The sequence below is a fragment of the Euleptes europaea genome, chromosome 19 (assembly GCF_029931775.1).
Source record: "Euleptes europaea isolate rEulEur1 chromosome 19, rEulEur1.hap1, whole genome shotgun sequence".
In the NCBI taxonomy this organism is placed as follows: domain Eukaryota; kingdom Metazoa; phylum Chordata; class Lepidosauria; order Squamata; family Sphaerodactylidae; genus Euleptes; species Euleptes europaea.
The window spans coordinates 28,225,751-28,242,821 of record NC_079330.1 but is presented as its reverse complement, the minus strand read 5'-3'; the positions used below and the strand labels follow the sequence as shown (position 1 = coordinate 28,242,821).

The following is a 17,071-nucleotide window of genomic DNA, read 5'->3' as shown; positions in this document are numbered from 1 at the left end:
GGGTTCCACAGCCCCTGCCCCATTCAGCTCTAGCTTAATGAAGGGGGTAGGGCAATGCAAGAGTCTGCCTGGCAAGCGGGCCTCGCCTTGGCACGAGGATCCTGCCCCCAGTGCACCCCTGGCCTAAAATTAGGAGAGAGTGGACAGGGAGACGTTTTTCTCCCTCTCCCATAATACTAGAACACGGGGTCATCGGCTAAAGCTGGAGGGTGAGAGATTCAAGACAGATAAAAGGAAGTATTTTTTTCTCACAACGCATAGTTAAATTGTGGAACTCCCTGCCCCAGGATGTGGTGATGGCTGCCAGCTTGGAGGGCTTTAAGAGGGGAGTGGACATATTCATGGAGGAGAGGGCTATTCATGGCTGTTAGAATGGATACTAGTCATGCTGCATACCTATTCTCTCTAGTATCAGAGGAGCATGCCTATTATTTTGGGTGCGGTGGAACACAGGCAGGACGGTGCTGCTGCAGTAGTCTTGTTTGTGGGCTTCCTGGAGGCACCTGGTCGGCCCCTGTGTGAACGGACTGCTGGACTTGATGGGCCTCGGTCTGATCCAGCAGGGCTTTTCTTATGTTCTCATGTAAGGCTTTAAGAGGGGAGTGGATGTGTTTATGGAGGAGAGGGCTATCCATGGCTACTAGCTGAAATGGATACTAGTCATGATGAATACCTCTTCTCTCCAGGATCAGAGGAGCACCCCCATTATATTAGGTGCTTTGGAACACAGGCAGGACAATGCTGCTGCAGTTGTCTTGTTTGGGGGCTTCCTAGAGGCACCCGGTTGGCCACTGTGTGAACAGACTGCTGGACTTGATGGGCCTCGGTCTGATCCACCAGGACTTTTCTTATGTTCTTATGTAAGGCTTTAAGAGGGGAGTGGACATGTTCATGGAGGAGAGGGCTATCCATGGCTACTAGCCGAAATGAATACTAGTCATGATGCACACCTATTTTCTGCAGCATCAGAGGAGCATGCCGAATATATTAGGTGCTGTGGAACCCAGGCAGGATGTTGCTGCTGCAGTCAAAGTCTTGTTTGTGGGCTTCCTGGAGGCACCTGGTTGGCCACTGGGTGAACAGACTGCTGGACTTGATGGGCCTCGGTCTGATCCAGCAGGGCTCTTCTTATGTTCTTATGTAAGGCTTGAAGAGGGGAGTGGACGTGTTCACGGAGGAAAGCGCTATCCATGGCTATTAGTCAATATGGATACTAGTCATGCTGCATACCTATTCTCTCTAGCATCAGAGGAGCATGCCTATTATTTTGGGTGCTGGGGAACCCAGGCAGGATGGTGCTGCTGCAGTCAAAGTCTTGTTTGGGGGCTTCCTGGAGGCGCCTGGTTGGCCACTGTGGGAACAGACTGCTGGACTTGATGGGCCGGGGTCTGATCCAGCAGGGCTTTTCTTATGAATAACAGTCATGATGCATGCCTATTCTCTCTAGTATCAGAGGAGCATGCCTATGATATTAGGTGCTGTGGAACACAGGCAGGATGGTGCTGCTGCAGTCAAAGTCTTGTTTGTGGGCTTCCTGGAGGCCCCTGGTTGGCCACAGTGTGAACAGACTGCTGGACTTGATGGGCCTGGGTCTGATCCAGCAGGGCCTGCCTGATGTTCTTATGCCCCCAGCGGCCGGGCTCCGGAGGGCGATCCCAAGGCGGGGCGAGACGGCCCAAGCGGGCGGGGCCGGGCCGGGCCGGGCGGGCAGGCTGGCAGAGGCGCGGCGGCTTCTCCCCGGGGCGCGCGCGATGGTGGGTCGGCTGAGCCTGCCGGAGGCGCCGGATCTGCCCGACGCCAAGCGGCGCGGCGAGCGGCCGCTGGACAGCCCCGACTCCGGCCTGCCGCCCAGCCCCAGCCCGCCCAGCTGGCTGCCCGGCGGGCTGCAGGAGGCGGAGGCGGCCGGAGCGCCCCGGCCTCCGGCCAGGGTAAGTCGGGCGCTCCGCAGGTGCGCGCCGCTGCTCCGGGTGCGCGGCGGACAACTGGCACATGGGGGGCGAAGGCAGCCCGGGCCGAGAGAGCGCCTGCCTGCCTGCCTCGTGGGACCCCCCCCCTCCTTTCTCCTGCCCAGACCTAGTTTCTATTTATTTATTTGTTTTATATCCATTTCTATTCCAATCCAAGGATACCGTATGCAGGACGGTGATGCCCCTGCTCTGATGGGTGTGCTGAGTCCTGAGACCCTTGAGCACGTTGGGTTTGAATGCAAAATCTACAACAAGATGCGAGATTCCTTCTGTGTGATCGGACCTCCCAGGGCGATCCGGAGCTTTTAGGCTTTCTAACACGGTCTCAGGCAAGGATAGGGAGATCACTTTTAAAGTGGCCCAATTTGGGTGGCGAGCGATGAGGGTCAGGGTCGAACTTAATGGCTGAGCGATTTTATATTTATATTTATACTAATTCCAAACATGTAATATTTTTTAATTAAGCGCTTAACGGCTTTTATGAGTGAGAGATTGTAAGATGTTATAGGGGCTCACACTCAATGCACTTTTATATGTGTTATGTATGTATCTCTGGTATGTTTTTATGCTGGTCTTGGACCGTATTAAACTCTCTTTGCCTTTATTGGCCAGCAGGGTGTGGCGGTTAAGAGCGGTGGACTCTGATCTGGAGAACTGAAGCCAGCTGGATGAACTTGGGCTAGTCACAGTTCTCTCAGCTCCACCTACCTCTCAGGGTGTCTGCTGTGGGGAGGGGGAGGGAAGGTGATTCTAAGCCGGATTGATTCTTCCTTAAGTGGAAGAGAAAGCTGGCCTATAACAACCAACTCTTCTTCTCCCTCTTCTTCTTCCTCTTCTTCTTCCTCCTTCTCCTCCTCCTCCTCCTCGGATTTGTATGCTGCCCAGTCCTGACTAGGTCAGGGTCTGAGCAGCTCACAACAAGAATACAATACAATAAAAATACCATATATTAAGAGGCGGATGGTCTGCGGGTCCACCAAGGGGAGGCTGGGGCCTCACTTGCCCCAGGCGTCTGCCTCAGGATAGGGCGAGCCCTGTCTTGACAGGTGAGTGGCAGGCAGAGATTCAACAGGAGCAGCCTTTCAGCTGTGCCCTGCTGGGGAATGGGCTGCCTCTGGCATCTTAATGCCATGCAGACTCATAAGAAGTAAAATTAGAAGAAGTTGGTTTTTATATGCTGAATTTCTCTACCTAAGGAGAATCAAACCGGCTTCCAATCCCCTTCCCTTCCCCTCCTCACAACAGACACCCTGTGAGGTAGGTGGTGCTGAGAGAGTTCAGAGAGAAATGTGACTAGCCCAAGGTCACCCAGGCTTGCTCAGGTAGAATAAGAAGAGTTGGTTTTTATATGCCGACTTTCTCTACCACTTAAGGAAGAATCAAACCAGCTTCCAATCCCCTTCCCTTCCCCTCAACAGACACCTTGTGGAGAAGGTGGGACTGAGAGAGCTGTGACTAGCTCAAGGTCACTCAGCTGGCTTCATGTGTAGGAGTGGGGAAATCAACCCGGTTCTCCAGATTAGAGTCCGCTACTCTTAACCTCTACACCACACTGGCTCTCTAGCAGTTCTACAGAGAGCTTCTAAATGCTCCCCATACCTACGATCCTTTACAAACAGCCCTGTAAGATAGGCCAGAATGACAGCTTTGCAGGTGGTGAAGCTGAGGGTGCCTTGCCAACAAGTGAGTGTGGCAGAGATGGGATTTGAACCCGGGACTTGAAAATTTGCGCTGCTGGACTCTAATGCAATGCTAGTTCTCATCTTGAGATAGTTACTTCCAGCTGCTGTTTTGCCAAACCTTGTAGCGCTCGGCATGGGGGGGGGGGCTGGGCCTGGCAGCTCCCTATGCTTCAGCCAGGCACCCTTTCCCTAAAAAAAGGGGGATTCTTGCCTAACCCTTCTAAGCGTCAGACAGGGAGGGGTCAGGTGCTGCCTGCACTTTTTCCTTCCCAAAGGACATCTCGTGAACGTTACTTATTTAGAATATTTTTATGCTGCCTCTTCAGAGTCCTGCTTGAGACGGCTAACAATTAAAGCCACATTATTAAAACACATTCTTTTGGACATGAGCAGCATAAAAACTATCCATAAAACAAGCAGATCATTAAAAAGCTGGTAAAATTTTTAAAAACCCAATAAAAGCCTGGCTGCAAAGATGCGTTTCAGCCTGGCGCCTAAAAGAAAGTAAAATAAGTGCCGGGCAAAGGTGTTCCAAAGTCCAGGTGCCACCAGAGGAATTTCCTTATCCCACCTCATCTCTGAAGGAGAGCAGGGCTTGAGAGACTGAAGGGGGGGAAATTCCTGCACCCTGTGGGGGGACAGTGTGGGGGGACCTTCAGTCACCCTGGCCCCAAGCCTTTTTGGGCCTTCAAGGTAAGTGCCAGCGCTTTGAACCGTGCCTGGAAACAGATGGGTAGGCAGGGCAGATCGCGATGGGTAGCCATGTTACTCTGTCAATAGCAGTAGAAAAGAGCAAGAGTCCAGTTGCACCTTAAAGACGAACAACGTTTCTGGCAGGGTATGAGCTGTCGTGAGCCACAGCTCTGAAGAAGCGAGCTGTGGCTCACAAAAGCTCATGCCCTGCCGGAAATGTTGTTTGTCTTTAAGGTGCAACTGGACTCTTGCTCTTTTCCAGCACAGGAGTGATACGATCCTTATAGCCAACCTGACAGTAGCCTCCCTGCTGCATTTTGGACCAACTGAAGTTTCCAAACTGTTTTCAAAGGCAGCCCCGTGAAGGCATAGCCTTCATCTCCAAAGCAGTGGTTCCCAAAGTGGGCAGTACCACCCCCTAGGGGGTGGTGGGATTACCTAGGGGGGCAATAAGAGGCAAGGGGGCAGCAGGGGGCGCTACAGGTGGGCCCCTTCAACTGTGTTGTTCACTAATTTACAACAGATCAGGCTATAGCACCTTGCTGGCAAATTTGGTGGAAGCTTATCAGAATTTTTCCCACACTTTGAAGAGCTGGTACTACTGGATCAAGTTCATCAGTTCTGTTGAATAAATTTCAGCTAAAAAGTTTCAATTTGATTTTGAATAAATGTGCAATTAATTGTTACTGTTTTGAAATTTTATTGTTTTATTGTTCTTATCTTCTTTAGTGTGTCATGCAAACCCCTATTTTGAATAATGCTTTTTATAGGATAGGGTAGGGGGCGCTGGGGTTGAGTTTGTGGAACAAAGGGGGCGGTGGCCCGAAAAGTTTGGGAACCACTGCTCCAAAGGAAAGGGCATGAGCTTGTAGGTACAGCCCTCCCCAATCCCCAAAGGAAAGGGCATGCTCTTGGGGATGGACACTTGCTGCCTATTTTTCTGGAACTGTGTGGGGCCTGGTTGCATGCCAAGATATGTCTGTTGTTTCCATCTTGAATGCTTTCCTGGGATTTGGGGCCCAGCAGGGCTTGCTGCAGCTCCTCAGCCCTGTTGTGCCCTCTTAGCAGCTTCTCATGCTGGCTGTTGCTGTGGTTTTCAGGGTCACATTTGCTGGACATGTCCTAGGGTTGCCAACCTCCAGGTAGTAGCTGGAGATCTGCTATTACAACTGATCTCCAGCAGATAGAGATCAGTTCACCTGGAGAAATTGGCCGCTTTGGCAACTGGACTCTAGGGCATTGAAGTCCCTCCCCTCCCCTCATGTGAACAATGTTTCTACTAACTGTAAGACAACATTATATTAAGAACCTCCATGTTTGTCATAAAGTGTAGTTTTTTTTAGGGGTTCGTCTTACATTCAGGGTTGTATTCCTTTTGAGTAAATTCAGTAGAGTAGGACAGTCCGTGAGCCTTTATCTCTGTTTTGGCTCTGTTGTCTAACCGATGCTCATTACAGATGAGTGTACAGATTTTGCTAAATAATACATTAATGAATCAGGAGCCCCAGAGCGCAGAGTGGTAAACTGCAGTACTGCAGTCAAAAAGCTCTGCACACGACCTGAGTTCGATCCCGACGGAAGACGGTTTCAGGTAGCCGGCTCAAGGTTGACTCAGCCTTCCACCCTTCTGAGGTCGGTGAAATGAGTACCCAGCTTGCTGGGGGTAAAGGGACGATGACTGGGGAAGGCACTGGCAAACCACCCAGCAAACAAAGTCTGCCTTGGAAACGTCAGGATGTGATGTCACCCCATGGGTCAGGAATGACCCGGTGCTTGCACAGGGGACCTTTACCTTTAGTAGCTGCCGTCATCTGGATATCACAAGGTGTGGGAGAATCTCATGGTGACTGGCATTGGTCAAAGGGCTTTAAGCGGAATCTCTGTACCCACTTTGGTGATCTTGAATTTCTCCCAGTCCCCAGCCACCCATCAAACTCTGTGAAGGCAAAGAAGGGGAAACAACAAAACAGAACAAAAACCTTTTTGCTTACTCGTAATATAGAGGAAAAAGATTTCTTGCTTTGCAAAGCGAATTGCTGTTTGTCCTTTATTTCCCTCCCTCCTCCAGTGCTGACCCTGAGCTTGCGTTCCGGCCCCCACCCCAAACCTTCGGAGGCCAACAGCTGCTAAAAATACCTTGACCCACATTTGTTGGTGACGATGTCCATCAGGGAGTTGGGTGGTCCCCAGTCAACGACTGCTTGTAGCGTTGGGCAGGCTGGAGAGAGCAGAGGGGGACAGCTGTGACCCCCCTAAGGGACGCTGCTGTTAAGGACCCCGGGCCCCAAGATGGAGCTTGCCCTTGAAATGCAAGGCAACAGGTGGAGCGGATGGACAGGGTGTGTGTGACGGGAAGCAGCAAGGGTTGGCTAATCCGCCAGCTGTTCCATTTAAGTCGAGTGTTTCAGGGATGGAATTGCAGGTTTTCATGGTTGGGCTTTAGATGGGCATTAGAGCGATGTTCTCTCCTCCCCCCCTCCCCCCCCAAGACATCACTGACTCTTTGGTTGCAGCAGGAACGGAGACGAAAGGTGGTTCCCAGGCAACTTGAAGACTGGTTTGGGTTTAAGGGTTGGGGGGGAATCCCAAATTTGTTCCAATCCTCTTATCATGCCAGGACAGGAGCTGCTACTGCTGCATCTCTTTGTGGGATTGGCTGTCAAAAAAGTTAAATATGAGTTCATGCTTCTGTTCTGGCACAGTCTCGCTTGGTGGCTTTCAGCAAATTGCTATTTTACAAAAACCCAGCCTCTAAAAGTAAGAGTGCTCGTGACCTGCCCTACAGGGTAGGCTGAAGTGCCAGTGCATGAGGTGTATAAGGTCTTTGTTAAAACGATGATTAAAGTAAGATCCATTGAAATTGGTGTCCATTGGGCAATTTCAAGCATCCTTTCTGATGGTGCGTCCATCACGGGACTGATGCATGTCACACGGAGATGCTCTGCAGGCATGTGGAACTGGCCACAGCACAGGGGCCGTGGCTCAGTAGTAGAGCCTCTGCTTGGCATGCAGAAGGTCCCAGGTTCAATCCCTGGCATCTCCAGTTAAAGGGACTAGGCAAGGAGGTGATGTGAAAGACCTCTGCCTGAGACCCTGGAGAGCTGCTGCCTGTCTGAGTAGGCAATACTGACTTTGATGGACCAAGGGATAAGGCAGCTTCATGTGTTCGTGTGTTCACTTTGAGTGTTTCCTCATTTGCAAGTTCAGTGTGAAATTACCCACAACCTCTGAGCAAACATGACTAGAAACACCCTTATATTCTGCTAAAGCCACTAACTGGAGTAGCCTTTGCAACTGTGAGATTGCTTGTGTACCGTTTAAGTGATCTGGCTCTCCTTCCATTTCTGCCAGAATGGTGTAGTGGTTAAGAGTGGTGGTTTGGAGTGGTGGACTCTGATCTGGAGAACCGGCTTTGATTCCCCACTCTTCCACATGAGCGGCGGAGGCTAATCTGGTGAACCGGGTTGGTTTCCCCACTCCTACACACGAAGCCAGCTGGGTGACCTTGGGCCAGTCACAGCCCTCTCAGCCCCACCTAACTCACAGGGTGTCTATTGTGGGGAGGGGAAGGGAAGGTGATTGTAAGCCGGTTTGAGTCTCCCTTTAGTGGTAGTAAAGTCGGCACATAAAAACCAACTCTTCTTCTCCCCCCCCCCACCAATCCCCTTCACATGTTGTCTGTTTCATGATGGGTGGTACTTTGTCTTCAGTGATCCAATTGTTCTTTGTTTTTGGGCTTTTGCAGAACTCTCCCTCTCCTAACCCTCTGCTTCCTGGCAGTGCGTCACGTTTGTGCCTTCTGTCATTTGGCGAAGGAGTGGAGTTTGACCCTTTACCTCCCAAGGATGTAAGGTAAAAATTTTGGTTTTACAGTTGCTGGTGTTCTCCAGTTGAGTGTGAGGGACCAGTAGAGCTTCCCAAGACTGGATGTTTGCTGGAGCAGCGTATTTGCTGGAGCAGCGTATTTAATAGTCTTTCACAGAACAGCAGATTAAAGATTATTCTGATGCCTCCACAAAGATATTTTCCTCTAACCGGGGTACCAATTTCATGAAGGTTTGCACCGCTGTGAGAACAGCCATTTCTGGGCATGGGGTGTGTGTGTGTGTCTAGAAACTGGCCACGGCCCCAAGTTAGATTAGCAGCCCACAAAGGTGGATCGGCAGTCTCTTTTTCCTGGACCTTGGCTTGCTACCCCCTTGTCAGGAACTCTGAAACCATTCGAGAGTAAAAGAGAGAATTGGACCTCCAGAGCTAAGATCCTTTCCTTTATCCCCTAGAAGCTCCTTGATCCATTGATCTTGAGCAGCATAATTTTAGATCTAATGTTTGAGGGATATGAGGACTGAAATAAATCTTGCCACTGACAATGTAGACTTGGGATCCCTGTCACTTAATAAAAAAGGCATTATGCCAGACACAGAGGCATTACATTTATATGTTAAAAGGGGAAAGATATGTGATCAGAGTTCCTCACTGGAAAAGACAGTCATGCCAGGAAAAGCTGAGGGCAGCAGGAAAAGAGGAAGACCCAACAAGAGATGTATTGACTCAATAAAGGAAGCCACAGCCTTCAATTTGCAAGATCTGAGCAAGGCTGTCAAAGATAGGACATTTTGGAGGACATTGATTCATGAGTCGGACATTGATTCATGAGTCGGACATTGGTTCATGAGTCGGGAACGACTTGATGGCACTTAACACACATACAAGTTCCTCATAAAAGCGGCATTCCAAGAGGGCATGAGCTAGTGAATCAATAGAGCCAGAAGAGCAAGGACAGGTCCTGTCTGGGAATGGTATATTCAACATTCTGCCCTGCATAACCATAGCGGGGTTAGCATTCAGTCTAGCTAAACAGAAGGCTCTAGAAAGACGAGGAGTTGTCAAATAATAAGTTTAAGCAGGCAAACTGCGTGGTGGTGGTATTCCAAAAAACAGATGAACAAAAGCGGCAAGCACGAAAAGTAGTGCTGTTATAATCAAGCTCTTCAATGCGCTTTTAAATTTTGGCTTCAGTTTTCCCAAGATCTAATAGCATATCAGAGCTAAGATCCGCCTACTTTTGAAACTCCCACCAGTTTCCCATTCAGTTCCTTATCCAATGTGGGGGTGGCCCACTGTTTGAGAAATAAGAACATAAGAAAAGCCCGGCTGGATCAGACCAAGGCCCATCAAGTCCAGCAGTCTGTTCACACAGCGGCCAACCAGGTGCCTCTAGGAAGCCCACAAGCAAGACAACCGCAGCAGCATTATCCTGCCTGTGTTCCACAGCACCTAATATCATAGGCATGCTCCTCTGATCCTGGAGAGAATAGGTATATATCATGACTATTATTCATAAGAAAAGCCCTGCTGGATCAGACCCCGGCCCATCAAGTCCAGCAGTCTGTTCACACAGTGACCAACCAGGTGCCTCCAGGAAGCCCACAAACAAGACAACGGCAGCAGCATTATCCTGCCTGTGTTCCACAGCACCTAATATATTAGGCATGCTCCTCTGATCCTGGAGAGAATAAGTATGCATCATCCATTTTTACTAGTAGCCATGGATAGCCCTCTCCTCCATGAACATGTCCATTCCCCTCTTAAAGCCTTAAGAACATAAGAAAGGCCATGCTGGATCAGACCGAGGGCCATCAAGTCCAGCAGTCTGTTCACACAGATGCCAACCAGGTGCCTCTAGGAAGCCCACAAACAAGACAACTGCAGCAGCACCATCCTGCCTGTGTCCCACAACACCTAATAGAAGTTCAAAGTTTCGTTTGGCATTTATAATCGGTCTCACACAGTTTGCATGAGAGTAATAGGCCCAATCCAAGATTCTGCGCGTCTCTCTTAAAGTTTTATTGCATCCGGCTTTTATGGAGCTCTTTCTCCTTTTATTCTGACAATAATCCTGTGAAGATGGGTTAAGCAGAAAGAGTGTGATTGGCCCAAGGTCACCCAGTGAGCTTCCATAGCAGAGTGAGGATTTGCCCCCCAGGTCTGCCAGATCCTAGTTCAACACACTTCACCACGACATGACACCGGCTCTCAATTCCCAAGACTCAGTGGCGTGCGCAGCCTGAAGTAACTGCCTAGGATTTCACTGTAAAGCTCAAACCATTGCCCAAGGAACTTCTCAGTGCTCAGGAGAATCGGGGAGCATATAACATTATTACGCAAGTGTCTCTCCCATGTAAATGCAAATATGCACAAGTTAAATCACTGCCTTTTAAAACATATAGTTGATTGGATACAGTTGTGTGTTCAGCATGTACAATCACCAGTCGGCTGAAGTGCGTATAAAACTGATGGTAAAGAAGAAGAGAGACAGTGTGGTACAGTGGTTAAGAGCGGCGGACTCTAATCTGGAATAACCTGGTTCGATTCCCCACTCCTGCACATGAAGCCTGCCCACCATAGTTCCACAATGCGTGCCCGGAGGGTATGTTCAACTCAGTTCTTTGACATTCCTCCCCCTTTGATAGCTCCACTATACGTTTACAACCTGACCGTCCTTTCCTTCTGAAGAGCCTTTATGCTCACCCGTTTAAATGCGGCACCCTCAGCAGTATTAAATGGAAGATACAGAAATCTACCATACTCTGACAGATTTTGCTCATGCAATTCAAAGAAAATTGACAAATTATCTCATAAGATGATGGAATGCCCCCTCTTTAAACACCACCAAGATAAATGGATCACTTCCATATTGGCGAGAATTCCTGCCCCCATAATAAGAGACAAAATAGTCCCCTTTTTGCTGATGGATAGAGATCCAAATATGACATTGGCTGTGGCCAAATATCTCTCCGTCATATTTTCCTCTAAGAAATCTGCTTAGGATCTATGGGTCATAGTAGCAAAGAAGGAAAGGACATGAAGCCTGCTGGGTGACCCTGGGCCAGTCACAGTTCTCTCAGAACTCTCTTAGCCCACACAGAAGCAGGCAATGACAAACCACCTCTGAACGTCTCTTGAAAACACTACAGGGTCATGATAAGCCAGCTGTGACTTGATGGCACGTTTCACCACCACCAAAGAAGGAGAACTGTTTCCCAAAAGAAATGGGTTTTAAGTTATAGATTCAAATCCGTGTTAAAACAGACGTCCGTGACGTAAGAAGGTAGAGTGGTTATTGGGGACTGTACAAAGCATTCCTTGATCTAAACTGTAGGTTGAAGAAGAGTTGGTTTTTATATTCCGACTTTCTCCCCCACTTAAGGAACAATCGGACCGGCTTACAATCACCTTCCCTCCCCCTCCCCACAACAGACACCCTGTGAGGTAGGTGGGACTGAGAAAGTGTGACTAGCCCAAGGTCACCCAGCTGGCTTTATGTGCAGGAGTGGGGAAACAAATCGAGTTCACCAGATTAGTGTCTGCCGCTCATGTGGAGGAGTGGGGAATCAAACCTGGTTCACCAGATCAGACTCCACCGCTCCAACCCACCGCTCTTAACCACTTCATAAACATTAATTCTGCCTGTGTAGGAGTAAGTTGGAGATGGGATAGAATCGTGGAGCTGGAACTGAACAGGCCATAAGACTAAAGCCAGCGTTGTGTAGTTCTTAAGAGCAGTGGTTTGGAGTGGCGGACTCTGATCTGGAGAACCGGGTTTGATTCCCCGCTCCTCCACATGAGCGGAGGAGGCTAATGTGGTGAACTGGATTTGTTTCCCCACTCCTCCGCATGAAGCCAGCTGGGTGACCTTGGGCTAGTCACAGCTCTCTCAGCCCCACCAACCTCATAAGGTGTCTGTTATGGAGAGGGGAAGGGAAGGTGATTGTAGGCCGGTTTGATTCTCCCTTAAGTGGGAGAGAAAGTCGGCATATAAAAGCAAACTTTTCTTCTAAAGTGATCTTCTTAAATCAATAGTGGAAGTTGGAGGAGAAATGTTTTGAGAGTAGCTATGAGTTCCAAAGCTAAGATTTTCCTGACAGGCGTCGCCTTCAGCAGTAAATGATGCTAACCGCCTTTCAACCTACCTCTCATCGCCCCCACATAGGTACACCTCTTCGGTGAAATATGACTCGGAGAAGCACTTCATTAATAACGTCTACATGCCGATGGGGCTCGGGATGTCCTCTTGCAGCCAGACGGTCGTCTGCGTCCCCGACAGCACCTGGCGTAGCTACAAAGCCGAGCTGCACTTCGAGCCCCGCCCCAAGGCCAGGCACTTTGCCAGCACCGCCATTGTCTACCCCAAGCACACCAAGACTGTCTACACCACCACGCTGGATTACAATTGCAAGAAGGTCGTGCGGCGGTTTTTGTCCAGCGTGGAGCTCGAGTCCACGGAGTGCTCCGGCAGGGATTGCTACCCTGAAGATTGCTGACCGCTCTCTGTAAGCCCGCCCATTCCGATGCACCATCCTGGATGAAAAGGGGTGGCAGCTCTTTGACTGACCTGCCGCTCGAACGAATTTCGTCTGTAGCTACCTCTGCCCCAGTGCCTACCTTCGGCCGGAAGGATCCTGTTGGCCTGCACTTAATTCTCGTTTATAGGAATGTAATTTCCCCCCCAAGGAAACTTTTCGCTCCCTCCTTTGGTGCCTCGGTTCTTATCACAGTCTTGCCTTGTATGCAGTGAAAAATAAGGGAATTTTTCTTTTCACAGAGAAAATTAATTTGCTTTCACAGAGTGGGACGTGGGATAGCAACCTTCAGTTGAAAAACAATCCTTGCATTGACTCTCTGAACTGTGGAAGCTCGTAGGTTGCTCTGGCATTAAAGATTCATTAAAAAAAAAACCCAAACTCTTGTTTAGACAACCAGAAGCCATAATTTATGTCACAGAATCTCACTCAGTATGTAAAAATATAAAATTCTTCGAGTTTGATGGGGCAGGCTGGTCAGGAGACAGGATGCCATTTTTGATGGATGTAGGTCTTTTAAACTTTTCCAGAAATCGCCTTTATGCCCCAGTTAGTTTGTTCTTTTGTTTAGTTCTCTTAACCTGGTACTTCTTGTACTTTATCTGTCTCCCCTGCCCAGTCAATGATGCAGGATTTCCCTCCTTTTCAGTGAATTTACTGGGAGCTTGCCCAACTGTTTGCTGTGGTTCGGTGTGCCAGAGGTTGTGTGTAGCAAGTCTTTTTATAAAACTAAACATTATCTTGGGAACATCAGGAATGCTGTTAAAAAAATGCACAATCTTGTGAAGATAGCTCTTCAGAACTGCCATGACTAGTTTGCAGCAGCACTTTAAGCACTGAGAGCAAGGGTGGGAGAATGTTAGACAATCTCCTCTTTGACCAAAGGGGAAAAAAATTAAATGTGTGTTCTCTAAATGTCGGCTGAAAGATGGGAGTGAGTTATGGGGACGTGTTCTATGGGGGTGAATAGAATTCAGTGTAGGCGTGAGCAGATTAGTCTAGGATTCTAGATATGTGTGGAACGTCCATTACTAGGCTTTGGGGAAGTTGGTTCTTGGAAGTGGTAAGTGTTGAGATGTATTTTAGGGTCTCCTTTGTGGAAGGGAGGGGGGTCAGAGTTGCTTCATTATGAGAAGGGGAAGTTATTTTTGTGTAATTTATTTGCTATCATCTCTGTTTTTTAAACTTTCGCTTCACCATATGAAGTTGGTTATACACACCTTAAGTTAACCTTGGAATGCTACTTCCACGATCAGAACAATGCTAGTTTCCTGAAGCCAGAAGTACAACATGTAAAAAAGCATTATGTTTTCCAATGCAAAGAAATTTCTCACTGACTTCCAAGTTACAGAGAGTTTGTTAACTAACCTGCATTTCATTGGGTTGGGAGGAAAATTTCTCTGCCAGTAAGCAAGTCATTCCTTGAAGAGTTATTTCTTTTAGGGGCTACCAAATAGTTACCAAAGATTTAAGAGTCTGATGAAGTCCTTTTGTCTTGGAATCTGGCAGCTCTTGGGAAGTGCTTAGAATGGAAGGGCTACACAAACGCTTGTGGTACAGTGGATCATACGGATATATGAAGTTGTCTCATACGAAGTCAGACCATCTAGCTGTTTTTTGTCTGCTCTGGGAGCAGTTCTCCAGAGTCCATGGTCAAGAAAGGTCTTCCTCAACCCATTCTACCGGAGGTCTTTAAGAGGGATGTGCCGGTTGAACCTGGGACCTCTGGCATGCAGAGTGTGTGCTCTACCACTGAGCCACAGCCCCTCCTAAGTGTTCCCTTTTAAAAATAATGTACAAAAGAATCTGCTTGGGAAATTGATGTGGGAGAGGAACAACTCTACAGCTATAACAAGCGGTGTGTGAGGATAGGAAAAGCATTTGATGTAAGAGCCGTAGGTTGCATGATGGAGGCGCAACTAGGCAAGCACGTTTATATTCCTGAACACCAAAGGGTTGTAGACGTGTTTTGTATTCTCTCTCTGTACCCCTGGTGTCATGTGTAGCAGAAACCAGATGAGGGTGAAGCTTTCACTGACTAGGAGTTTGGACTTGTTCATTCAGGTAGTTCCTTCCCCTTCATTGTTTTTCTTCTTCTTTCTTTCACATTTTGTCACCAACAAAAGAAAAAGGGGCTGCCGATGTCCAAAATGTGGCCAGAAGCTTCCTTCTGCGAGAGCAGTTAACCTTACAGATAGGTCCCATGTGCAGAATCTGCTCAGATTTCAGAGTTTTCTGCCCATGAGACTTGGATGGAGAATTCATTAAAGAAATCTCAAATCCACTGAGTACATAATGTGCCAAGTAATATTTTTAGAAGGAAGAATTTAGGGGATTTTTTAACCCCTTGATACAGCAGTTTTAAGAGCTTGTGATAGTACCACTTCACTGTAGTAATGCCTGGGCCAGCGCTCAGAGTATGCTTTTGTGTGGATTATTTTGCAGACATTTGAATGATCTCCATCTGTTTCTGGGTGATACTTTTGCTTGCAAGGAACAAGTAGAGAACTTATTAAAGAGAAGGGCTTCCGGGAGGCACCTGGCTGGCCATTGCTGGAAACAGGAAGCTGAACTAGACCAGTGGTGATCAGATTCATTTTGTTCTGAAAGGGACTTCTGTCATGCTGTACTGGACACCCGGAAGCTCCTTCTCTTGTAACGTATGTTTACATCTGAAGATGCCTCTACAACTTTTGACACACTTCCTGGCAACACAGCAGTGGTGATATTATTCTGGGATAGGCAGACCATGGGGTTCCTCTGGTCTTGCTTTTCTATGAACTCATTCATACAAGCCTCATACTTTTTAAAACCATCCTCGCCATTGCCTCTGTCTTTAAACATGATTGATCTTAAATGTATCCTTTTAAATAAAATATGTTTAAAAATTGTGTCAAGACATGATTTCAAAGTTAACTTATATTGCTGCGTACTTGAGGAAACCTGGTCATCACTCTGTAGATGCTGTGATGCAATTTTACCACCCCTGAGACTTTTTAATTTACTTTGATTTTCTCTTTTTAAACTAGCAATAAATTGTCCGAAGAACATAATTCTGGAGATGTGTGTTGTAATCATTGATACTTGTTGGTTGGTATGAGGAATGCCTCAGTTGTCTCTCCCATGGTCTTGGTTGTGGATGGAAATTACTGGCAAATGAATAAACATGAAAGGAACTGTGGACTGTGCTTATTTTTCTTGTCATTTTTTATATATTAGGTTTTATTTTATTATGTCTGCTAGATTCCTGGGCAAGCTACCTTATATATGAAATAGGATATGAACATAATATTGTAAAAGCTATCCAGTTCATGATTTAGGAAGGATTTATTTTAGAACATAAGAAAAGCCCTGCGGGATCAGACCAAGGCCCATCAAGTCCAGCAGTCTGTTCACACAGTGGCCAACCAGGTGCCTCTAGGAAGCCCACAAGCAAGACGACTGCAGCAGCATTATCCTGCTTGGGTTCCAAAGGATAACCTTGCATTTTTGTGTACCACTGTTTCATTTCTGGAACTGCTTAATTCTGAGGACCCTGGTTCAGATGTTTTCGTACAAATGCTACAAGAAGGAAAATTTTGAAAGTGAAGGCACTGGAAACTTACCGCTAAATCAACACTGAAAATGTCCCTGTGGTTGTAGACTTTTCAGGGATATGTTAATGCCCTGGTGAGCCATCTGTAGTTAGAAGAACCAGCATTATCTAGTGGTTAAGGTGCTACACTGAGATGGAGGAGGCCTACCTTTGGCTCTCCTTGGCCATGAAACCCACTGGGTAACCATGGGTCAACCACACTGTCTAAAACTACCTCACACGGCTCTGGGAGGGGGCAAAAAGGAGGAAGAGCAAACTACATACACTACCCTGAGCTCCTTGGAAGAAGGGTGTGACAAGAATAAATGTCTGTGTGTTTAAAGTGCCATCAAGTCACAGCTGAATTATGGTGACCCTGTTGAGTTTGCAAGGCAAGACACATTCAGAGGTGGTTTGCCATTGCCTGCCTCCGCTGAGAGAGTTCTGAGAGTACTGACTGGCCCAAGGTCACCCAGCAGGCTTCATGTGGAGGAGTGGGGAATCGAACCCAGATCTCCAGATCAGAGTCTACCGCTCTTAACCGCTACACTATGCTGGCTCCCAATAAATAAATAGATCTAAGCATTCCAGATGGCTGTAATGGAAAGTCTGAAGCTGAATACTATATGAGAGCAATCTAAATCAGGACTATCCAGAATCCTATTCAAGTTTATTCAGTGGGGCTTACTTCCAGGAAAGTGTTCTTAGGATGGCACCTCCCTACACAAAAGTAGGATCCTCTGTGCTTTCTCAAGCAACAGCAAGAGGAAACAGAATATGAGCTGGTTACTC

General features: G+C 47.8%; 1 protein-coding gene across 1 annotated transcript; it reads left to right on the top strand.

The window, feature by feature from the left end:
• Positions 1–1,751: 1,751 nt before the first annotated feature.
• Positions 1,752–12,676, top strand: RFLNB (refilin B). Its single transcript, XM_056865398.1, has 3 exons — positions 1,752–1,928; positions 8,088–8,194; positions 12,336–12,676. The coding sequence occupies exons 1-3, from the start codon at positions 1,752–1,754 to the stop codon at positions 12,664–12,666; spliced, it is 615 nt and encodes a 204-aa protein (XP_056721376.1). The 3' UTR covers positions 12,667–12,676.
• Positions 12,677–17,071: the final 4,395 nt, after the last annotated feature.